This window comes from Trichosurus vulpecula, chromosome 4 (assembly GCF_011100635.1).
Source record: "Trichosurus vulpecula isolate mTriVul1 chromosome 4, mTriVul1.pri, whole genome shotgun sequence".
NCBI lineage: Eukaryota > Metazoa > Chordata > Mammalia > Diprotodontia > Phalangeridae > Trichosurus > Trichosurus vulpecula.
The window spans coordinates 36,800,024-36,826,205 of NC_050576.1; the positions used below are offsets into that span (position 1 = coordinate 36,800,024).

Genomic DNA, 26,182 nt, shown 5'->3' on the forward strand with positions numbered 1-26,182 from the left:
TCATCTTCAACTCACCCTGTGTCTGCTCTCTCTCTTTTACATATATATATATGTATATATATATATATATATATATAAACACACACAGATATATATATATACATACATACACATGCATACATATACACATACATACATTACATACATACACATTCACTTATATATATACATAAACATATATATATATGCATATTCCCTTCAACTACCCTAATACTGAGGTCTCATGAATCATACACATCATCTTTCCATGTAGGAATGTAAACACAACAGTTCAACTTTAGTAAGTCCCTTGCAATTTCCGTTTCTTGATTACCTTTTCATGCTTCTCTTGATTCTTGTGTTTGAAAGTCAAATTTTCTATTCAGTTCTGGTCTTTTCACTGAGAAAGCTTGAAAGTCCTCTATTTTATTGAAAGTCCATATTTTGCCTTGGAACATGGTACTCAATTTTGCTGGGTAGGTGATTCTAGGTTTTAATCCTAGCTCCACTGACCTCCGGAATATCGCATTCCAAGCCCTTCGATCTCTTAATGTAGAAGCTGCCAGATCTTGGGTTATTCTGATTGGGTTTCCACAATACTCAAATTGTTTCTTTCTGGCTGCTTGCAGTATTTTCTCCTTGATCTGGGAGCTCTGGAATTTGGCGACAATATTCCTAGGAGATTTCTTTTTGGGATCTATTTGAGGAGGTGATTGATGGATTCTTTCAATTTCTATTTTGCCCTGTGGCTCTAGAATATCAGGGCAGTTCTCCTTGATAATTTCTTGAAAGATGGTATCTAGGCTCTTTTTTTGATCATGGCTTTCAGGTAGTCCAATAATTTTTAAATTATCTCTCCTGGATCTATTTTCCAGGTCAGTGGTTTTTCCAAGGAGATATTTCACATTGTCTTCCATTTTTTCATTCCTTTGGTTCTCTTTTATAATATCCTGATTTCTCTTCAAGTCACTAGCTTCCACTTGCTCCAATCTAATTTTTAAAGTAGTATGCTCTTCAGTGGTCTTTTGGACCTCCTTTTCCATTTGGCTAATTCTGCCTTTCAAGGCATTCTTCTCCTCATTGGTTTTTTGGAGCTCTTTTGCCATTTGAGTTAGTCTGTTTTTTAAGGTGTTGTTTTCTTCAGTGTATTTTTCAGTATTTTTTTGGGTCTCCTTTAGCAAGTCATTGACTTGTTTTTCATGGTTTTCTCGCATCCTTCTCATTTCTCTTCCCAATTTTTCCTCTACTTCTCTAACTTGCTTTTCCAAATCCTTTTTGAGCTCTTCCATGGCCTGGGACCAGTTCCTGTTTTTCTTGGAGGTTTCTGTTGTAGGCTCTTTGACTTTATTAATTTCTTCTGTATGTTTTGGTCTTCTTTGTCAGCAAAGAAAGAATGCAAAGTCTGAGACTGAATCTGGGTGCGTTTTTGCTGCCTGGCCATATTCCCAGCCAACTAACTTGACCCTTGAGTTTTTCAGTGGGGTATGACTGCTTGTAGATTACAGAGTTCTATGTTCCACGTTTGGGGGGGAGGTGCCAGCTCTACCACACCAGCACTGCTCCTTCCCCAAGAACCCCAACCCGAACTGGGCTTAGATCTTCGGCAGGCTGTGCACCCCTGCTCTGATCCGCCACTTAATTCATCCCACCAGGTGGGCCTGGAGCAGGAAGTAACAACAGCTGTAGCTGCCCCACCTCCGCTGCCCCCAGGGCTGGAAGCCTAACCGCGAACTCCTTCTACTCCCGCAGCTTTTCCCACTAACCTTTTCCGCAGTCTTTGGTGTTTGTGGGTTGAGAAGTCTCGTAACTGCCGCAGCTCACTGAGTCAGGGCGCTAGGGCCCCCTCCGCCCGGCTTCTGGTCTGGATGGTCCACGCCGCTCAGGCTGGGTTACGCTCCACTCTGTTCCCAGCTCCCAGCTCCGAGCTCCGTGTGGGATAGACCTCACCCAGAGACCATCCAGGCTGTCCTGGGCTGGAGCCCTGCTTCCCTCTGCTGTTTTGTGGGTTCTGCCGTTCTAGAATTAGTTCAGAGCCATTTTTTATAAGTTTTTGGAGGGTCTCTGTATGGAGCTCACACTGTTCCCTGCTTACCAGCCGCCATCTTGGCTCCGCCCCACACCTAGTCGTTTTATACCTAGTTTCACACCCTAAATATAGAAATGTATATATGACACACATGCATATTTATTATATTATATGTATGTGAGTAGAATATATGCACATACTTATACAGAGGTATATAGACACATCTATTTATAGATACATATATACACATACACACAACATACAATAAATACTTGTTGACTGACAGTTCATACATTATGGGAAAAATCTTGGAGAAATAAGCAACATACCAGTTTTTATGTAAGGATGATTGACAAGACATTTGGAATTTAAGACTGGGAAGCTGTAATTGGGTCACACATAGGTTTAGGGCTAGAAGGGACATTTGAAGCTGTCTAATTTTAGGCCCCCTTATTTTACAGATAAAGAAACTGAGCCCGACCAGAAAGGGTCTTGTTCACATACGTAGCAAAGTGGCTGAGCAAAGGACATGAACCCTGATCCTCTGATCCTAGGTCTAGCATCATGATGGATGGAAAGGATTCGGTATTCTCTGATATCTCATGCAATTCCCAACAAGAATCGTCTCCCCTTTCCAATTCATTCTTTACATAGTTCCTGCAACAATCTTCCAAAAGAGAAGGTCTGACAACATCACTCCTATAGCCTCTAAGACAAAATAAAAAATGCATTTCCAGGCCTTGGCAATGTGAAGCCAGCCTGCCTTTCCGGGGTGCCTAAACGGGCTGCCTCTAGAAGCCCTTGTTCCAGCCAAACTCACTTTTGTGGCTGCCTGTGTCTGTAGCACACATCTCCCAGACGTCTGCTTTCCATTAAGGATTCACTCTGGTGCTTCCTCCAGGAAGTCTTCCCCACTTGTCAGCATTCTCTCAGTCCTCAGCTTGTCTTATATGTATGTACCCATTTACTTCCTTGTTTCCCTGGGCAGACTGTAAGGTCAGGGACTTGTTGGTTTCTGTTTTTGTACCCTCGGTGCCTTGTAGCTAATGGGTCTTAACGAATGTATGTTCAATGCTGAGACAGAGAGGAGAGTAGACCAGAAACACTGGCTGTCACTTGGCCAAAGCCCTCTTGTAGATTTAAAAAAGGAGGACTTGGGAAAATTTTTAGTTAATTCTTCAATATCAATAGTATATGCTTGAAAATAACCGAGATGTCCCTGGTGTAATGCCATGTGCTACATACACGATGAGATGAGTTACTACGGGGAAAGTCAAGCTTCTTTTGGCAGACTATCACAGAGTATTCAGAGAGCATTCTCTTCCATGTATATATGTTACTTCAATTGACACAGAACAACAACAAAAAAGCATTAAGTCTCTTGGGATCAGACCTAGATGACCCTGATTGCTGTTGCTGCTCCCTGGCAATAGGGTGCTGGGAGAAAACCCTGCCCCTGCTCCCTTTCTTTGCTCTGGGGCATCAGCAGTAGCAACACTCTTAGAAGAAGAGTCAAGCTGGGTACGTCGTAGCAGGGATTTTTGCTCAAGTCATGGGCTAGACTAGCTGGCTTCGGCAGTACCTTTTTGACCCTAACCGAGACCACTGGGATGGGGTGCTTCGGGTATTAGGAAGATTACACCTCACCACACTGGAATGAGCCAGTTTTGTGGCTTTGGTGGTGCAGGGCCAAGAACTGAGGATAAGGAGTTGGAGGTGTGAGCTCAAGGCAGGGTCCACTGCCTATGTTACCCTGGCCAATCACCATCTCTGTAGGTCTCAGTGTTCTCTTGCGTATAGTGGGAGACAGGAAGCTTGGACCAGATCATCTCTAAGGTTTTCTCCTAGCTTCGGTAGCTAGGATTCGACAGTAACTAATTAGTCAGGCAGTCAGCTGACATTTATCAATCACTACCTGTGTGCCAGGCACTTTGCTAAGTGCTGGGGATACAAAAAAGGCAAAAGATCATCCCTGCTCTTGAGGAGCTGACAGTGCAGTCAGGAAGAGAAGATGCCAATGGCTACATGCAAACAAGGCATGCACAGGATAAACTGGGAGTGATTGCAGAGAGAAGGCATTAAAATTAAGGAGCACTGGGAAGGGCTTTTGGTAGAAGGTGGGCTTTCAGCCAAGGAAGCCAGGAGGTAGAGATGAGGATGGAGAGAAATCCAGGCATGAGAGTTAGTGAGTGAAAATGGAGAGTTGGCATACTGTGTTGGAGGAATTACAAGGAGGCAGGTGTCCCTGGAGCATAGAGTATGCAGGGAGGAGGGGATCAGGTTATGAAGGCCTTTGAACACCGAGAAGGAAATGACCCTGGAGGTAACAGGGGAGATGCTGGAATTGAATGAACAGGCCAGGGGTGATATGGTCAGATCTATTATTTTAGGAGGGTCAGTATGAGATCTGAGTGAAGGACGGAGAGGGGAGAGCCTTGAGGCGGACAGTGGTCCAGGGCCCACACCAGGACTGTCAAGAGGAGGGAAAGCTCGTATGAAGGTAAAATGACACAATCCCTGTGGAATGTCCTTCCTTGCTCCTTCTGCCTCTCTACACCACACCTTTTAGGTCCTACTTCTATTTCTACCTCCTGCATGAAGCCTTAAATTCACAACAAGGTCTCTCTTTTCTGGATATAATATGAATATGTAGTGATAGCATGATAACTCAGCACTACTACTACTACATTTATGCTCATGAATTTAGCTTCTGTTTTTAAAACATCTTGTTTTGGAGGGAATAAAAGGTCAAAAATAACTGACTTTTTCTAGGGCAAAAAAGAATGTTTTAAAAAACACCAAGCCGTTGTTTTTCCCCTCAGTCAATAGGTACGCTACTGGGCAGCAAATGCCTAACCTCAAACAAAGCAGAGGTCACCTGCCCGAGAGTTTAGATCAGAAATGTTTAATTCTGTTTCAGAACATCTTCTGAATCACCATGTAACAGTCACGTCAGAGGCTCCCATTTACTTCCCCTCTTAAACCGTAAAAATAATTGGGCACATCTCTCACTGTGGCCCTCCATACCCAAAGTCTTTTTTTTTTTTACCATCTTTAGTCTCATTTTGAAACAATCTAAAGGAACCAAAATTCATTTGTGAATATTATCAATAAAATAATGGGATGTACGGAATTCTATGGCAAACAAAACCAAAAATTTGCACAAGCAAAATCTCATACTTGTGACTCTACAGTGATGAGTAATGCAAAATGTGAGTGTGCCCCTTGGGATAAAGTGAAGTCAGATGGCACAGGAAAGTTCTTTCTGCCCATGAACCCATGTGGTAGAGATTCTAACAGCGCAAGAAACTGACCTGAAGGCCCAAGTATCAAAGTAAATGTCAAAAGTGAATCAGGATGGACAGATTCAAGTTTGGGAATCATTTTCTCCTATAACGAACACAGAAACAAAAGAAGGGGATTCCTGCCTCGTGATGGGATTATGGCTATGGACCCCTGACTCTGAAGTTGTACGCTTCTGTCACAACATGTATAGTTTAAAAACCACTCCAACTGTTAAATGATCTGAACGTATCAACAGACATATTTAAAGAGGTGTAAATATAGCAACACCTCAAGAGAAAGGTTCCAGAAAACAACTTCTGTGTATACATTTCTAAGAATTCAGTTCTTCCTCTTTCACAGGAGGGTGGGTCACGATTTCCCTAAGAGTCAGCGATGGCTAGTCTATAAAAACAGGCTGCCAAGGGAATACGCCTTAGTCAGATCCTTCCTTTCATGCCTTGTGACTCTAGAGCGGTAATTCTCCAGAGTGTCTCTCTCTAGCCGTTTACCTAAAGTGGCTGCACGTGTCCACTGATGGCTTTTGTTTGGTGATCACGGCCATGTCAAACTTGTTTAATTACTGCTTCCCAAGGCTTACACGCTACTCCCTAAACAGAGAAGGCAGCTCGAAAGCTTTTAGAGGGAATACACCATTGCACAGGCCTTGCCCATGAAGTAGACCACAGTTCACTGGAACCAGCCAGTTCAAATAAACAAAACGGAAACAGACATTTCTAGCAAACTATCTTGAAAGCTTTCCATTAGAGTCTATCAGGGGTATAAGCCGAGAACAGCAAGTGTCCACGTTGGAGTGGCTCATGTCTCTCCTTCCCTTTTAGTCTTTCCTAGTAATGATGAATAGGTCTTTTTCCGCTTCATTTGATAGCTAGAAATCCCCATGAAAAACAATATGAATCTGTCTCTGACTTCCCACTGAGCTTACTTGACCCTTCCTGGGATGTACAACTAATGGTAACCTACCAGAATTCAAGGGAGTGGCCTATTGGCCAAGGTTCTCCAATTGAATTTGGGGAGTATAATTACATTTAAAGTAGAAACACTCCTTAACTTCTGGTCTGCTGGTAATCTGTGCCAATTCCAAATATATGCAGCACTTAAGAGTAGTCTTCTGGAACCCTCCCACAAAGCTTACCCCTGGCTCTGAGCTTCAGTCCCTCTCCTTAGCACCCCTTGGCACTAGGCCAGCACCAGCTTTGCTCTCCAGGGGTCCTTGGGTTGGAGGGTCATAGCAGCAGCTGAGGGGAAAATGGTGAGCAGAGTTGATCAGAGCAAAAGGAAGGTGGAGCAAAGAGCATAGGACAAAAGTAGGGTGGTTCAGGAGTATAAAACAAGGAGATATCTTTCCTTGAGTGGCTGACCAACTAGAACTCAAGGTGGTAACAAAAGAGAAATTCTAAAAAATGTTCTGAGGAATGTCATAGCTTTAAAGAATAATACTCATTCAGTATGTATGTGCCTGTATGTGGAAAACTGGTCTCTTTATGTTGCAAGATCCTCTGCAGTGGCTGGTCCTAGTCTCCAAAGGCTTCTTCTAGCTCACAAACACTTCTTAAGCACTGCCAGTGTCTGGCACATCATAAGCTCTTACTAAATGCTTGCTGACTAGGTAAAAGACACCACACTAGCTGCTAGGGAGACAAACACAAAAACAAGCAGCTCCTGCTACCTGGGAACATGTTCTACTGTGGGGATAATAGGAGACAGCAGCAAATTCACTTTTATGAAGCCACACAAAGCACGAAAATGTGAGAGAAAAACTTGTTTTTGTAGATTCAATGCTTTGGTCCTGACTTAACCCCCTTGCCCCCCACCTCTCCACCATGACGCCATGTACCAGTTAAGTGTGGGATCCCATATTGTGAATGAAGGCCTAGTGCAAAGGAAAGCCACCGACATTAATGATACAACAGCTCAAAAAAGCCAAGACCTTTGGTTTTCATGTTATAGACCAACAATTTGCTCTCTAAGGGTCACCAAAGTCTCAGGAAGTGGAAGTGACCCTGGCTTCTTGAAGGCTATGCTGGTGAAGCACAATTGGGGGGAGGGGTCCTACTGAGCTGGTTGGGGGCTTTCAGGGTAGGCCATGCACTAGACTGAACGCCTGCAGTCTGAGGACCAGCCTGGCTGAACTCAGAGGCTCATCACTATGTGGGGTGGTCACCACATGATGATGGGTTTGGGTGTTCTGGCCACAACCAATACTCTCCACTAGGCAGCGAGGTGGGGAAGTGGACAAAATAGTAGATTTGGAGTCAGAAAGTCCTGAATTCAAATCCTTAGTCAGATACTTACTAAGTGTGTGACCTGGGGAGTCACTTCATGACTGCCTGCCTCAGTTTTCAATAGCACCTACCTCCCAGGATGGTTTTGAGGATCAAACGAGATCATCTTTGTAAAAAGATTTACAGACCTTAAGGCACTACAGAAATGCTAGCTATTATTAAGAGTGGCCGCATTTAGGGGAGATGGAAGCAGCATTTACACCAATGAGATGATCCAAGATCCCTAATGGACTGAAGAAGGTGCCCTTAAGAGCAGGCTATAATGGAGCCCAAAGCGGAGACCACTACTCTAGTTACCGTCAGTAATCATGTCTGTAAAAAGGCAGGCATTAGGCCCTCCTTCCACAGCACTGTCCCCTCCCCTACTGCCACATTGTTTCTCTGGAAAATAGGTTCAATTTGCAGCATTTTGAAGGACAGAAACTTTCCACAAATGCAACATCTGCTAATTGAAATTCTTGATAACTCAAGTACCCAGATCAGGAACCCATGCCCTGTCAAATCCTCCACTTGCCTAGTTCCAGTAATTATCTCCATCCAACTTCAGACACCCCTCAGTGGAGTCACACCCCACCTGCGCTGCCTATAGAGGGACCCTCGGTTCCCTGGCCCAACCCTATTGGCCCACTCTGATTTCATTTGACTACACAGGTCATGTGTAGTCTATCCCATGGTTGGCACCTTTAATGTCTCCCTAGAATCCTTTGTCCCCTGGATCTTCTTGCATCCCAACGTATGAATCTTCTTCTCTGGCTAACCAACATCTGGCTTCTCTACTTCTGAGCAATGCTGGAGAAAAATCAGGAAATCATATGGACTTTACCCATCCCACATTTAGGATATTCTAAAGCCCAAGCCTCTGCTCAAGAAACTGCAGAGACTCCCTACAGCTCCGAGGATCCAACAGAGCCACAAGCACAGGTGGAATAGAGGGGACCCAGTCTTGAGGAGGTGAGAAGCAGAAGAGGGTGAATACCCAATCCAAGGGTTGGAGGAGTGAGTGGTGAGGAAGGGGAGCCTGGGAGAGTGACTTTTTTTAAAAAACTGAGTGAAGGGAAGGGAGAAGATGGGAGAAGAGCTAGAGGGTGTAAAGGAGAATGAAGAGAGAGCTTGCTCAGGCTTGGGGAGATTTGAACATACTTCTAAGCAGAGGGAGAGGGCTTTCACCCCTCCACTGAAATTGTTCTCTCAAATCTACTCCACCTACATAAATGGCTGGCCCTAGAGCAGAAAGAGCAAAAACTCAAAACAACTCAATCTTTTCTTAAGTTTTTACAATCCGATTTCCAATTCTCAAAATTATATTTAAATTGCTTTTTCAGAAGAAACCCATGACTTTCTTAAAGCCAAATCCAATAGTTTCCCCTCTTGCTTCTTTTGTAGCTCTTGATATGGCTGAGATTTTCCCAATGGAGAAGACCCCTCCCCTGCAGCTCTAGAAACACCACATTCTCCTATTTCTCCAGCCCATCTTTCTTGGTCTCCTTCAATAGCACCTCCCCATCTCTGCCACTCCCCCTTATGGGCCTTCATCAAGGACCTGTCTTTGATCCCCTCTGCTTCTCTCTCCCCCTTCTTTTTGTCCTTAGTCCCATGGCTCTGACTGCCACCTCTATGTAGATGACCTCTACTGTCAGCTCCAGACCAGCAATTCCAGTTGCTTAGAGGTCATTTCCACTTGGATGCTTCACCAGCAAAACAAAGTCAATATATCCCCAAACCTCAGATATCAGCTTTCCCTTAAACTTGGTATTTTTTTTTCCGACTTCTCTCCTTCTGTCTGTTGCTTCACTATCTACCCTATCTTCCACAGTTACATTGGTATTATCTACAGCTTACAACTCCTCCTTGGCTCTCCCTCTGCCCTTACTCTTCATTTCCAATCAGTTGCCAAGTCTTGTGAATTACATCTCTTTGACCGTTTCTCTCTATCCCAACACAACCACCTTTATCCAGGCCCTTTTGACCCCTTGTTTGGACTACCACGATAGCTTACTAATTGATATCCTTGTCTCCAGTATCTTTCCCTCTCCTTTCCATCCTTGATAATATTCTTAAAGCATAGATCTGTGCTAGATACTTAATAAGTGTTCACTGATTGATTCTTCCCTATCTCCCTTATCTCTTACATCCAAGTAATCACCAAGTTATGTCAACATCACCTCTGCAAATCTCTTAAATTAACCCCCCAATTCCTTCCCAAGGCAACCTTAATAAATGCCTTTAATATCACGTGTTCCTACCGAAATAGTCCAACATAGCTTTCTATCACTGCTCTTTCTTCCTCTAATCTGTCCTCCAAATAGCTTCTAGAATATTTCTTATGAATACTAGTCACACATACATATATAAACAAATTTGTATTTATGCATGGTGTAATACATATGTGTATATAAAACATACCTGTATATGTATGTATTCATGCATGCATGCATGTATGAAAGATATTGGCCAGAAACTTCATATGGAGAGTGAACTAGGCCCAGGATGGAAAAGGAGGAAGAGAATGGGCTGGATTGCTCTTGAGATTATAGCTGCCCAATACTTTTACTGATACAAAACCCATCCTTTAAACACTGATGTTCCTCCCAAGAATCAAAATGGTGGGTACAGTGACTAGGTTGTAGCATGTTATTAATGAGGACTTACATACTAGTAGGAGCATAAGAGAAATCACCTAGAAGGTGTATTCAAATTGGTTGGTGACCTCCTCCATGTTCCATAGTGAAAATCACAACCAGTTTGTGACAGCCCACCCTGGGCACCTCTTGGCTCAAGTTCTTCCATAAAGTCACCAGTGATGATTTGTGCAAATGGTATCTTAAGATACTGAAAAACTCCTACCTGCTCACTCAAGTCCTAGATCAGCTGACCTTTGGGTCCACTGGTTTAACCAGTTCCAAATTTTCCTAATTATACTATCATTTAACACACACCCCCTCAAAAGTTGCTATTTTTGTAAGCCAATGGTTCTTGAAAGATTCCTGCCCCTGCACTTAACCCTAAACTTAGGGAAGGAACATAGGACTTAGAAGATCTATTCAAGATTTCAATATGTCTTTTACCACCTGCATTTTCCTGAATAAAATCAGATGTGACGGTTTGAAAGAGGAATGGTATACCAGCATCACACTACTTAAACAACCAGGCTATGCTTAAGAAAATATCCTTTCAGTTACTGAGTTCTAAGAAAGCAGGATTCAGAGATTACTGTTCTGTTGGGGTCTCTGATTTGGCAGGAAAACTGCTATTTCTCCTTCAACGCAATTAAATTAGTTAAGTACAGTTAAAATGGTGTCTACAAAGGGGTTCATCCGGAGGCATCAGGGAGGACAGGTGAGCAAAGACACTAATATTTTTTGTTAGTAACCAAAATATTCAATGAAATGTAAGGAACTTTGAAAAATTCATAAGATCTGTTTCACAAATTACCAAGTCACCTGGAAGCCTGAATGGTAAAAATGACAAAAGATTTGTTCTTATGGCTGATAAAAAATTTATATCAAGGCCTTAAGTAAAGTTACTTTCTGTGTTCTGATTTAATGAATCAGATGAGCAGTGGGTGGGCAGGGTGACCCAGACAGAGCCAGCTCACTGAAGCCTGTGTTAATAATGCCCCTGGTACAGTCTTTCTTGGGACAGTGAAGCCAGAACAATGTGTCAGACTGAAGCAATATCAAAGGCAGGGAAAGCAGGGCTAGGCAGGCTGGCGTTGGCCCATGACACTCCTTAACTTGGGAATGGCTGCTAAGTACTTTTATGTCCTACAGGCTTCAGTGACCCAACAAGCCCCAGAGCAGCCGCAGCAGCAGTGTGGTAATAAATGGTCCTGAAATAAGATTTTTGCCATTTTGTAATTCAAGCTGAAAAACACACGAAGATTACTTGATGGTTTTAACCCTACTGAAAGGCTCAGCCTGAGAACCCACCAGTGATTTCTTAAAAGGCGAACCCATGTTAAATGTTTCATGTGGGCTTGTGTAGTAGGATTGTTTTTATTTCTTTTAAGTGCATTGAACTTTAAAATTTCATATTAACTGGGGAAAACAGGGTCTACAGGGAATTTCTGGATGCCATTAATGATAAAATATGTGGAAGAGAGATGGAATGTTATCAGCTGGGGGGTACATCAGAGATACCTAAACAACGAAGCTCTGAGGTGACCACTAAAATGTTTTCATTCAATACCAAAAGCACATTGATGGTTTTGCCCTTCAGCTTCCCAATTTCCAAAACTTTCCTATTTCAAAAGGGACTAACTGAAATAGTTTTTGTTGTAAATTCTGCAGAATGAAGGTTTAAAAAAAAATGCAAATTAATAAGGACTTATATATGCGTGTGCATATATATCCATATGTACATGTATGCACATGTGTGTATGTGTGTATATATATACACACACATATACATATAAAACATGTATCTATACACACAAATTATAGATCACTTAAGAAAATATTCTTCCCACCATACAGGCGGCTAAAGCAGGTACAGAGAAAAGGCAGAACTTTTATAATTCAGTTTGGAAAGTTAACTAATGGCATTTTCTTTTCAAACAAAATACTTCAAAAGCTGTATGGCTTTTGGACAACAATAATGTAACACACACACACTCTCACACAGGCTATAGAACATTACTTAGAATTTAAAAACTCAATGAGTACTTACAGTGATAATAATACAATAGCAATTAGGGTCCATTCTGCAGGCTTGTGAATGATATTCTTATTTGTTAACCTGAAAAAGAGTAAGAGATAAGAAGATAAAATCAAATTATTTTAGGAAAAAAAAGGACCACAGACGCCATCTGGCCCGATTCACCTCTATACCTTCTCCCTCACCCCTACCCACATTATTCCCTCAGCTTTGGGCAGATGTTTCACCATCACAGGGTCATCAGGCTACAAAGGCTCAACAACAGAGTAATCTTAATTTACTTCAAATGCCATCAGACCAGAATGAAGTGGAACAGAAAGAAATCCTCCCTAATTCTGGAAACCACATCTATTAATGCGAAGTTAGCTCTGAAGCTTTTTCAGCAGTCATGTTACGACACTATTATTATTCCATACTGGGCCTTGAAGATAGGAAAACAGAGGATTTGCCAATGAATTCTGGATTGCAAAAAAATAGCTCTCCCATTATTTCCAGATGAAACATTATTTATAGCAATATGAATAAAACACAAGTCAGGTTTTATAAAGAAGGATATGCTTGGTATTTGTTAAAGAAAAAGTTCTTTGGGCCTAGGATGGTATACAATAGTAGACAGGTGATATACAAAGGGCAGCTAAATGGCCTAGGGGATTGACTGCTGGGTCTGGAGTCAGGAAGACTCATCTTTCAAGAGTTCAAATCTGGCCTCAGACGCTTACTAGCTGTGTGACCCTGGGCAAGTCACTTAACCCTATTTGCCTCAGTTTCCTCATCTGTAAAATGACCTGGAGAATGGCCAACCACTTTAGTATCTCTGCCAAGAAAATCCCAAACGGGGTCACTAAGGACAGGACAGAAAAATGACTAAACAATAGATGGTATGCAGTTTTCACTTGATAAATACCATTTCAAATAAAATAATGCTCTTGCTCTGTTTTTGCACAAACAACAATACTGATGTTGGACAGAGATGGGAACCAGTCTTATTTACAACCCCTTTTTTGGACAGAAGAACAGGCCGAAGAAGCAACTGGCTGAATGCTGCCTCCTCATCTGGCCCTGCCGGGACCTCGGTGGAAGTGCTAAGGAACTCTGGAGGAAACAACATGGGCAGCAGGAGCTCAAGAGGCAGCAGAGAGAGGATGACAGCTAAAAGGACTAAACCTTCATTCAAGAAAAGGCTATCCAGCTGAAGTCAAGTTTCCCCTGTACTCTCTGCAGCACCCACTTGAATTTCTGAGAAGTTCTCTGAATCCTAAATAATTGCTGCTCTGCCAATTCTCCAACAGCTCCCCCAGGGTAGATTACTGCTCTGGGAATACTGCCAGGGAACTGGCCCAAGAAAAAGAATTTAAACATCTTGTTTGGGGTCATCCTGGAAATGATTATTAAGCATTTGATTCCTTTACTGTGAGCCCCGAAGTCCCAATTCTTTAATAGGCCACTTTATGACAAGAAGTTTGACTGTAAAATTAGACATACACACCCACAAACACAATACCCACAAGTGTAAAACACTGTGTCTAAAAACACTGACAACCCTAGTATTTTAATATAGGACTAAGACCCACTTCCACAGAATCACAGAGTTAGAAGAAACCATAGAGACCATCTGGATTTTTTGTCTTATAGTCCTCTTTGGCAACAGTCTGATCAAGCCTATGGACCCTTTCTCTGAATAATATTTTTAAATGAATAAAATAAAATATACAGGATTACAAAGGAAATCAATTCTATCAAAATAACAATATAACTTTTTTCCTGTCCAAGTTCCCAGACCCAAGTTTAAGAAGCCCTGATCTGGTCCAATCTGTAACTGACTAGGGATCATCTCAACAGCTGAAGAGATTCAGGGATGGAGATATGACCACCTGATGCAGCTCATTTGTTTAGGGACAATTCTCATATTTTTAATCCATTTTTTCCAACAGCTGGCTTCAACTTGCCTCTCTCTACTCACTGCTCGAGAGCCAAGCAGAAGTAAGCCTCTCCTAGATGGTAGTCCTTTAAATGCCTGAAGAGTCTTTCCTAGGTTAATCAAGCATGGTACCCTCAAAGACCATCATATGGTCTCCAGTTCCTTCATCTTCTTGGCTGCTATCTTCTGGATGCGGTCCAGCTTATCAGTTTCTTTCCTAAAACAGTTTCTTAACAAGTGGGCAAGTAACAGAAAAGGAATTTATATGTGTTTGTTATAGATGCTGTATTGCCAGCAATTTAAAAAGAAACAAAGAAAAAGTAGCGAGAGGTTTAAATGTGCAGAATAAATTACAAAAACAGGTGAGTACAACTCCCTTTCCTTGTTCTTAAATGCCCCAATTTTATGTTTACATAAATGTTCAAAAGATGTAGCATTTTCAGGGGTAGTGTGTGTGTGGGCAAATTGTTCAACTTTTCCTTTGCTGTACCAACTATGAACTTAATGGTTATTAAATGACTAGATTAGTTGTGTTCTATCATTCAAAAAACGAAGTTATAGAATTTGAAATAAATAGCTGAAAAGTACCAGTACTGTTAGCTCCCAAATACAATTATAATTGCTAAAAATGTCTTTTAAAAAAACCTAAATCTTTCTGTCCTGAAACTAAATAGAATTAGAAAAATGCCTTGACGAATCCTGATGACAGCAACAAACATTACTAAGAACCTTCTGATGGAAACACTCTGACAGGCAAATCACATGTAAAACTCCAGTTAATCTGCTGAGCTGAAATCTAGCAGAAAAGACAGCTCTGACCCACTGGGGAAAAGGCTCTTCAAAGAACACAGAAAGCAGCTTCAGGCTTATGCTTTACAAGGTCTCTATTGATCTGAGCTCTAGAAGCAATCCTTCTTGTTCTCAAATGGAGAAATGTAGTTATTGGTGTCAATTAACTCTTCCCCAGTGCCAGTATTGATTGGCAAGGTCTCAACACTAGCCAATGTTATCAATCTGTTACTTGCAAAGGAGTCAGCCTAGAAACAGATACAGATATCTGTGGCAGGGCTGACTTCCAGAAGGAGATGAGTCTGGCAGAAGAAGATGAGTCTGGAAGACCCCAAAGTCACTTAGCAGGCTAGATCCCACACAATTTTCCAAAAGAATGAGTCATTTTTAACATTCTGACTAAATCCCCAGGTAGGTGGTCCTTTGTAGAAAACAATCAAGGCAATCAGTTTAGAGACAAGCAGATCGTTTACATGAAGGCCTCGGAAGAAAAATTTCCAAAAAACATTTAAAAATAGGTCAATTCCTGGTAAAAGACACCGCTGACTCATTTTTTACCTTTTTACCCAAATTAAATAATTTGCAACTCAAATGGAAGGGACTGATCTGTTAGAAAAGGAAGTAAAAGGCTGCTTTTGTTACATAATGTAAGCACACCAGAGGAGGTGCAGGAGCAGGAAGAGGAGGAGTGTTGCAAAATTTGTACCAAGATTTGATTAGACACATCGATGTCTCAGTTACTGTACTTATTAGATGGGACTGAATCTGACAGGTGTGACTCCTCCAGGCAGGAACCTGGGAATGTGTATGGAATTCAGAAGCCACTACATGGGGTGCACACTATAGACCGCTTAATTAGAATGTCCTTCACGTCTAGAGACAAAGAAAAGGATATGGTCCAAATGGGATTGCATTTCCAGGTTACTGGCACCTCATTTTTCATGGCCTTCCTATAGAAGATAAGTTTATTAAGGTATAGGCTTATGTTTTAATAAGTATCTTTTATTGCGAAAAAGCAAAAATGGTTATAGAATAGTTGTCTCCAGACATTTATAAAATGGGGCAATAGCACCTTCCTCAGGGTCATCTGATCCTCACAATTGAGAGTCAAATAAAATAATATATACAAAGTGCTTTGCAAACCTATAAAAATGTGAGTTATTATAATACTTCTTCATTATTGTACGTGTTAAACTTGTCTCCCCAATTAGAATGTAACCTAGAGGACAAGAATCTTGCTTCGTACTTGTAAAAAATGTTTGTCTCCATCCCTGACCCCAATAGTACCTAACGTTTGCTGACTAAAACCAAACATTTTATAGCCCAAGGGTCTATATATCACTGTGGGACCATCTCCAGTTGTCCTGATGAATATCTGGCCTCTGGACCCAGATGGCTTGAGGAGAAAGTGAGGCTGGTGATCTTGCACAGCCCTCCCTCACTCAAATCAAAGTCAACTGCAAGTCATGTCATCATTTCCTTGGTGTCCTCTTCGAGAACAAAGGACAAACACAATATATCACTGTATATCAACTTTTTTTCCCCTGGCTTCACATTATTTCATGATGAAATGAACCCAAACTGAATATATCAGGAAAACAGAATCTCATTGGATAATATGGGGCATCCCAAAAGTCTTGTGCAGTTTTAAGCTATTAAAACCTAGAGCTTGAAGACACTTCGGCAGTCATGAGGTGCCCAGAGGCAGACAATGATTTGCCCAATGTCACAGGGCTATTACATAACAGAAACTTGAATTCAAATCACCTCAGATCACAAACCCAGCATGATTTCTACAGTGCTAGAATTGGAAGAACATCAGAGGACACAGTTTAGCCTGTACCTAGACAGGAATTCCCTAGAGAACCTATCAGCAGTAGGTTACCCTGGGAAGGAAGGAAGGAAGGAAAGCAGGCATCCTCTGAGAGGGACCCACTCTATCATCCCAGAATTTCAGGCCTGGAAAGAATCAATATTACAATACCCTCTCCTTATGTATCAGATTTTGAGTGGAAAGGGAGCTTCATCTTCCTGAGGAGATGAAGGCAACATTGTCTAGAAGAAAAACTGAAACTCAGGCTGGGAATATGGAGTCTGAGGCTCTAGCTTAGCCAAGAGGTGATGGCCTAGAAGGAAGGAATGAGCCCCCCACCACTGTTGGACTCAGCTAATGTGCTGATTTGTTTTTCTTGACTAGAGTTATTTCTTACAAGGAAGGGCTTCTCTGGGACTGAAGTGATGTGAGGAGTAAGAGTTAGCAGGAAGTGACCAAGATGCAGACACAGAGAAGGAAGAAATACACAAACATTCAGAAGCAAGCGCAAACAAGGACATTTTGTTACCACCTTTTAATATACGCTTAAAAACATCACTTTACCAGAAGTACATGGTTCCACATACTGGAATGTTTGCATCTGCCAATGGTATGGTTCTGTTCCTCGAGGACAGGGACCGTCTCATTCTTGTCTCTGTGTCTCCAGAACCAAGTATCAGGCCTTGCACCCACAAGGTAGATCCTTCACAACTACCGATTGTGTTAGGCTTGGCTTGGAGTCAGGACACCCAGAGGTAGAATAAGGTCACCAGTTACATGACCCTGGGCAAAGCACCTCTACTCTCTCAGGCCCAGTGTCCTCAGATTTAAAGGGAGAGAAGCAGAGCACCTACCCCATGGGGCTGTTGTGAGGCTCAAATGAAAATAATGTATAAGCAGCCCTCTGCAAACTGTAGAGTGCTAAACTGAAGTTATTTTTGCTATTAGTATTATTATTATTTTAATAACTGGAAGACAGGCTGGGGCTCAATCATGTTGGTCCTTAAAGGTCCAATAAACTCAGACTTTATTTGGACAAGAGCCATTCAGTGGTTGTAAGGGGGTGACACAGATCATAAAAGGGAGCTGAGAACAGACTCCTTGTCTAAAAGAGGCTCAGAGAGAGGGAGATGAAGCCCAGGTCACACAGGTAACTAGGAGCTGAGCTGAAATCCAAAGTCAAGACCCCGGATCCCAAAGCATTCTTTTCAGTCTACATGATGCTGGGCTATGCTGTAAAACGGTTACACTGGCAGAAGTGCATGGAGGCTGGACTTTGGAAGGTCAAAACCATGTTAATATATTGTGCTCAAAAGCTAATGAGGACCTGACCTGCGGGCAGTGACAGCTGGAAGAGACAGGAGGGGACAGAAATGAGGGACATCATGAAGACCAAAACAAAAAGACCGGGTAACTGACCGGATAAATGTGGGGGGAGGGAAAAGAGAGGAATCAGGGATGTCACTGAGGTTTCAGATCTTGGTGACTTGGCTGTGGCATTACTGGCAAAAATATGAAAGTCAGGAGGAAGAAATTATTTGGGAGGGCAGGAGAGGAAGACAATCAGTTCAGGGAGGGACTCTTCTAAATCTCTAAAACAGTAGTAACGCCGTTCCCACAGTCTGAAGCCTTAGTGCTTCCTTCTGGGAGTAAGGTATCCTAGAAGTGTGACATGGGTCAAAATGGTTCCATTCTCATGAGGATTCCTTTAATCTTTTCATCCCCCAGCCTCATTAATTTTTAAAAATTTTTTAATTTCTAAAACTTAAATATATAAGAAAAAGAAACATAAACTTAAATATTAAAATTTAAATACAAAATAAGAAAAGAAAAAAAAAGCATTTCCATGTATGCACCAGTGCATAAAGAGAGGATTCAAAAAAGTCTATATAATAAGAAAGTCTATATAATATTACACATTGTGTTCAGAGCTGTCCATATTTTCTTTGCTTCCTTGTAAGTTTTCCCCAAGCCTCATTTCTTACGGTGATGTTGAAATCTCCAAGTGGTTTTTTTTACAAACCAGAATTCCCTGTAAGCTGCTGATTGCAAGGTTAAAGTAGGGAAAAGAAAACTTTGATACTAACCTAAAAGTCTGGACAAGATTTTTAAGTTCAGTGTAGATATCACTCAATGTAACCTGAAGAGGACCCAAGATTCCAGGCAATCTGAAAATAACAACAAAAATGCTTCATTTGCTTTCTTTTTAAAATATTTTCTTAATTCTGGATATACTTCTGTAATTTGTGTGTAGAATGAGTCTATGCCTGTTTTATCTATAGCTAATTCTAGAAAGTTCCCATAATACTTTCATGATTAAACAGAGACACATGGCAATGTTTAGGTTCTGTGCCTGGTAAGGTACATCTCCAGGACGTGACTGACAGAGACAAGCCAATCTACTTTCCAGGAGGGTCACAAGGTGATCCTGGAAGGACAGAGGCAGGCTGGAGGCATCTGGCACATTCTGACACTGTTTCTCATTTCTAAACTTCCAGGTTTTTTAGTGGAGGAGAATCAAGGGGTATATAGGAGGCACATATGAGAGAAGTAGAAAACAAAGTCAAGGTAGGAACTGGTTCTTGAAACTGTCAAGCCTCCAGGGGACATGGTCTCTATCCTGATATCAAAATCAAAGCCACCACCATGGCAGCCAGCATGCCTTTCCTTTCAATTCTCATTTTAAGCATACATGATTTGCTAAATGGCTTCCTAGTAGGGCTCATTCTTCTACAATTCTGTTGCATAAAAAAAGTAGGACTAGAATTCCTTCAATGAAATAAACGTCTACATGGTTCTAGTTTTAGAATCAGTGATTTTCATTAACCAAGATATACCTGACTGCAACTACAAAGTGTGCTTCTGGGAGACACATGCCCAGGACAATTGTAGAAAGAAGCCATGCCATGTTGTTTCCGTTTAACTAGACAGAGATGGTCTACATGTAAATACAGAGATTTAAAGAAAAATGACTTGTTGACACTCTCAAATGTTTTGCCTGTGCATATAAACAGGAGATTTGGGCTATTTTTGAAAACAGTACTTCTTGGAAGTAAATTTACATATATGCAGAAAAGTCTGTTTACTACACAATCAACTCATAGAATCTCCTCACCAAAGGCTCCTTGAAAACAATGAAATCATGGGTCTGGTCCTCTTCCATTCCCCTCCCCCACAACACCTCCCCCAAAACAAATCCAATCATTAAATTGAAATATCAAAATGAGAGACCGTCTTCCCAACAACGCAATGTGTGCAATGTCAAATTCAAGTCCTCACCTTGTGTGGCTAGGAAAAGCAAAGTCTATCAAGGTTAATCCTCACAGAATCCATGTATCTGTGGTTGTGTATAATGTTCTCCTGGTTCTGTTCTGCTCACTCAGCATTATGTCATGTAGGTTTTTCCAGGTTGTTATGAAGTCCGTATCCTCCCCATTTCTTATAGCACAATAGTATTCCATTACCTTCATATACCACAACTTGTTCAGCCATTTCCCAATTGATGGGCATCCCACTGATTTCCAATACTTTGCTACTACAAAGAGAGCCGCTATTTTTGTACATATAGGTCCTTTTCCCACTTGTGTGATCTCTTGTTGTGTCATGAATTCTTTTCTTTTCCATAAATCTGATAGGTAAACTATTCCTTGCTCTCCCAAACTGCTTATAGTATCGGCCTTTACTCCTAAATCATGAACCCATTTTGACTTTAAAATTATTTTTCAGAATAGCTGAATATAAGAATAATATTGCTGACTGTCAAATCTCAAAATTATTATAGAAAATTTCTAAAATTATTATGTACTTACACTTTAGTCAATTTTTCGAGTACGATGCGTCTTCTAATCTGGTTCTGAGAACTTGAATCTATGAGTGGAAAGGTGGGATCTCCCTGAATCACATTTGTAAAAAACAAAGAAGAAATGTCATTTTATTTCTTATTTTAAAGAATGGAAAATCACCACAAATTTAGAAAAAGGCATTTTTCTTAATCCAAAGTTGGTAGTTTTAGAACTAAGGATACTTTATAAAACCAGTTTTTAATAAAATGATGACTACAAAAGTTCTAAATATCAAGGACTACTTTATTCATGTTGGTGGGGCCAAAGACAAACAGTGACACTAATATGAGCTAAGGTCCTTCCACTGACGCCAGGCATCAGTGTCTTCCTACTTCAGCACAAAAAGTCATGCTTGCTGTATAAGAACATTTATGTATTCTCAAGCATGGGGCCAGGAGATCACCTATGCAAATAAAATTTATTTCTAAATTTTGAGTAAAACTCTCTTTCCAATCACTACATACACATTCTTAAATTTAAAATCCAAAATAAAGTGATCCGGCCCTTCTTCATGGTGACCAAGTTCATTTCCCAATCCATCTTCTCATAGCCACGGGCATTAAAAACGTCTGAGCTGGTAGGGACTTAAGACATTGAGTTCAACTCTTCCACAGAACAGATGAGGGCACCAGGACTCTTCGAAGGGTGGGTGAATAGCCTAAGGCTTTTCGTAAGTCTGTGGCAGATCACTGACACTTTCTAAGATTCTCCTGTAACTTAAGTTCCACAGAATATAATTTTCTCCGAAATTCTCTCAGTTTTAAAGGCAGAACTGCCATTTCTGCCATATTTTGAGTCTCACAGAAGAATAAAGTTAAGCTCATATTTAACATTCCACTAATTGATGCACATAAAAAAGAACAGAATTTAAAAAGTCTCTTTTGAGATTTTACTACATGGGAAGTTTGGCTCTTGTTGCAACCTTTGCCCTGCCTTTCTGGGCCATCCCTACAGAGTAGAACAACAGCCCCATCATTTCTAAAAATTGCAAACAAAATCATGGCAGGCTGTTCATTGCCACAAGGCAGGAACTTTGCTGGAGCTCTTGGGGGCAGCCACCAGCATGACCTGGGGGCAGAATCAAGCAGGGATCAGCTAGATTTAAAAGGGCTAAAAAGACAGCACTCTGGGGGCCTAGGAGTGTTACTGTTGTAGAGATCATCTTGAAGTTGAAGGAACTAAAAAAAAAAATAAAGAAGAAACCCTATTCTCTTAAATTCTTCCCTCTTTCCCCCCATACCTGATGCCGTGAGTTAAGACATACCTTGTCTGTGGTTTCTGCTTTGGGGGGCTGCTCATCCAGAACATATTTTCCTCTATAGAACTCCCTAATCCTTAAATTCAATGCTTCAGTTTCTTTTTTTAGGTTCTCGTAACTTGGCAGAGGGTGAATGGCAGCGTCTGAGCCACTGAATGGCAGAGATTGATCCAGGGTGTTCTGAGACACCCGGCCAGTAGTGGAAATGTGACCCTCCAGCCTTGGAACTGAGGCCTCCTCATCCTTTTCCTTCTCTTCAGCCTGAGGAGTGGATGGTGAGGCTGTCAGAGGGACAGGGACATAGTTGTCACCATATAAAAACTTTAACGTTTCTTCTGTCTTCCACTCCACCAAAGTCTCTTTGAGGGCTTCAAACAAGCCTGCTTTGGCTTCAGCAGGATCTACCTGGAATGGACTGGAACCTGATGGGGCAGGTTGATTCAACTTCGCAAATTTCCTCCTAAAATGTTCTGCTCCTTTTTTGCTTATGCCTACCAGGGTTATCTGGGAACTATCACAACTGCCTTCAGAATTCTCTGAAACTTTTGATTTTTCTGAGGAAAAATCTGAGGAAACACAAGTATTTTCCTCTTGTAAACAAAGGGCACAAGCGTTCACTTTCTCCTGGCTGTCTAATGTACACCTGTTCAATTGCTTGGTCACTTCTGCTGCTGGCAGGTCTTTGTCTTGGTGTCTGGAGTTTGCTCTCTGGCCAAGCCTCTTTTTCAGGATGCTTTTTGGATATGGCTGCTGCTTTCCAGGGGTCGAATTTGGTTTGTTTCCTGGTAGAAGAGAGGAAACAAATCCTTGCTCATCATCGCTGCTACTGTGACTGTGGGTGCTGGAGGAACCAGACTCATCCTGGTTTCGAGACCGGTCAGGATTCTCAATGTCCAACGTCGTAACAGCCTCATCACATAACTTGACTTCTTCGCCAGAATGACCGCTGGTGGGGGGCAAGGTGGAAAGAAGAAAGAACAGACTCACAGCAAAGCAGGCTAAGTTGCTGCTATTTTGCAGTTTTCAAAAGCAAAGAGTTTTGAATTACGTGCTAAGACATGACCAAGATTTCACTTGTAAACCTTTCTATGTGCTTTTCAATGAGTACTGGGATAGATTTTATTTTGAAACTGTTCCTATTAAAACTTTCATAGAATTTCTTTCAGTTTTCATTCTGGAAACTCTAGTTACTAGTTTCACAAAAAATAAAAATATCTGAGCCATTTCATTAAAACTTAAAAAAAAAACTATAATGAAGATTATAGTGAGTAGAAAATGCCATAAACTTTTCAGGGTAATTCAGACACACAAAAAGATGATCTGACCACCATGGTCAAGGAAAAGAAAAGTTATGAGGAAGAGGAGGCAATTAAGGCTTGTTTTCCCAAACAGTGAAAGGCAACATGGGGCAGCAGCTCAAGAGCTGGCCTTGGAATAACCAGGACTACTGGCTCTATTCCAGTCTCTGCCCCACTCGTCACGTGACCCTCTGAAGATCACGTCATCCCTCAGCCGTGCTCAAGGCACAGTGAGTGCCAACCTGTATTGGTAGAGAGAGTTTCCTTCCCAGGCTTCCCAATGCCAATGAAACCACAGGCCCCGTCAAAAAACAAAAATAATAAACATAAGTCTCAAAGGTAAGAGCTAAAGAAAGCAAATAAAACAAATCTCAGAATCTGACAGTAATGACAATAACAAAAGGAGACATTTTCTTCCTATGTTTTTGAAATTTTGAATGAGATCTGATAGAAAGATTAAGAACTTTTGAGTTTGTTGTTGGGTGGTTATTTTTTTCCTTGGGAGGAGGTGCTGTTTTTGCAGAGGAGAGCCAGGAATATACTTTTTAGTCATAATTTATCCCCAAACCATGCTATGACTATGTCTAAGGTCAGAGGGAAAATAAGTGAGTATAATTTGGTGAAATCTAGAATCACTTCACCTTTAACAGTTCAGGAATCAATACAAAAATCTTCAGCTGGGAGGTAGCAGTCATGTTTTTCTATATTACTTTAAAATTCCATGTTAGAGCTATGCATGATTAGATAAAGATCTCTAACCCACTCAATCTCCACATATCTAGCCCTGGGTGGTGACTAATAACCAACCAGGATTGTTCTTTTTTTTTTTTTTTGAGGGTGGGGAGGTCAGGAGGTCATGCAAGGAACTGGATGGTAAGAGAGACATCTAAAAAGTGGCCATAGCCTGGTGAGGAAAATGATCAAAGATTAAAAAAAAAATCCAGGAATCTAAAACATTATTTCAAATAATTACATAACTGGTAAATCCCTAACTATAAATACTGTAAATTTAGATTTTTTTAAAACCTTTCAACACATATAATTGGAACAACCTATTTAACAAAGACCTGCAGTACACAGGATGGAAAGAGCAGGAGTTATATTTGTGTCAGATTTCAACGGTTCAATTAAGACTTCCCAGGTAGGAACAGCTGTTCACTAAATCATACAGAGCAAATGGTCCTGCTGGGGCAACACAAAAGAAAAAGCTCAACAGGTCCAGTATTTCATTGTGTGGGTACAATGGGACACTTCCATAATGCATCAGCAAAGGAAATCAAAAGGCTCCTATCACCTGGTTTATTGCCAAGGTTTGGAACCATGGCTGTGTCGTATAGACAGAATTCTGATTCAACCATACCTTTGTCCTTCCTTTAGCAGCTGAATATCAGGAGGTCTATGATAAAGAGAGAGAAAGAAGAGTGTTTAGAAGGTGATGTAGAAGAGGACACACAATCAATCATCAGCATTCACTTATAACTTTACACAACGTAGTAAAGCCAGAGACCTTCCCCTCATGGGAGACAAGGGACAGCAAAGGGCCAGACAGGTCAACTTCTTATTTAAGAAACAGAAAGCAAGCTGAAGGTACATCTGTAAACCCTTGGCACTTTTCACATAGCTAAGGAGACTTCATAATGTAAATACGAATGGTTTAAGGTCTAATCCACTTGTTTTAATTATGCTATTCAGAAGTAAATTTTAATTTGCACTTGGACTCTGAGCCTAATGAAAACTTCCAGCACGATCAGAAATTACAATTACAAATCCAAACAAAAATATGAAACTATAAGTGTTAGAAATATACAAAAATAACACATAAAAAGATGTAAGAGTTCGGATATGCGGTTCTTATAGTATTGAAGACACACAAACTCATTTAATATATCCAAGGATCTGTTAAACCAAAAATGATGTAACATAACTTCCAGTTAAAATGAAAATCTAACTTTCCGCTCAATGTCAAAATCAAGTATCCTATGGCCTAAGGGTATTTGTAATAAAAGAAAAGTTAACAGTAATCAAAACCAAACTTTTTTACTTTCCTAAGATGCTTAGCTATATACTTTCCATGGGAATTGAAACCTGAAACTTTTTTTTAGAATTTTTTTTCATTCCTTAATTACTAATGTTTAAAATGATCAGATTGTTCTTTGCCCCTCTTTATGTTAAGAAATCAGGTAACACAGTCAGTCTGTCAGTGCACTAAAAGAATGCCAATAAATCAACCCAGGAGGAGGGTCCTTGGTTCCCATTACCCTCTAACTGATTATGAGCTTTTCAGGTTCTAAATGATCCAATTAGGTCACAATAGTAGAACATTTATTGAGAGCTTAAAGAGACCTTAGAGGTCATCCAAATTAACCCTCTCCATTTTAAAGATGAGGAAACTGGTCAGAGAAGTTAAGCGTCTTCCCAAAGGTCACATGGGTGACAGCAGTAGTCAAGAATTAAACCACAGGGGGCAGCTAGGTGGCGCAGTGAGTAGAACACTGGCCCTGGAGTCAGGAGGACCTGAGTCCAAATCCGCCCCCAGACACTTGACACACTTGCTAGCTGTGTGACCGTGGGCAAGTCACTTAAACCCAATTGCCCTGCCAAAAAAACCCAAAAACTAAAATAAAACAAACAACAACAAAAAAGAATTAAACCACATCCTCTGACTCCAAATCCATTCTCATTCTCTCTCTCTCTCTCTCACACTCACACACACACACACACACACACACACACACACACCCTTAAATGCTTAATGAACTCTGGTTGATTGGATGATTCACTCAACTGCCAAATCTGGTCAAGTCTACAGCTAAGTCTCCTGCATTTGCTCCGTGGTCTTAACTCACATGGCCACCAACCCTTATTCTGGCCTTCATCACCTCCTATTCATTTATTATAACAGCCTCCTAATTAATCTTCCGGTCTCCAGTCTGTCCCTTCTCCATTCCATCTTCCTGTATAGAAAATGCCAAGTTGATATTTCTCAAGTACAGGTCAGTCCCCTGCTCAAGAAAT

General features: G+C 41.1%; 1 protein-coding gene across 2 annotated transcripts in view; it reads right to left on the reverse strand.

Moving 5' to 3' along the window:
• The window catches only part of RPAP2 (RNA polymerase II associated protein 2), an 89,111-nt gene that overhangs the window by 37,804 nt on the left and 25,125 nt on the right, over window positions 1-26,182 (reverse strand). For both annotated transcript variants that reach the window (XM_036754756.1, XM_036754755.1), the window contains exons 7-11: window positions 24,528-24,563; window positions 21,876-22,815; window positions 20,579-20,661; window positions 18,857-18,937; window positions 12,262-12,330 (exon numbers count right to left, since the gene is read on the reverse strand). In XM_036754756.1, coding sequence (XP_036610651.1) covers window positions 12,262-12,330; window positions 18,857-18,937; window positions 20,579-20,661; window positions 21,876-22,815; window positions 24,528-24,563 — 1,209 coding nt within the window. The remainder of the gene's footprint in view (window positions 1-12,261; window positions 12,331-18,856; window positions 18,938-20,578; window positions 20,662-21,875; window positions 22,816-24,527; window positions 24,564-26,182) is intronic.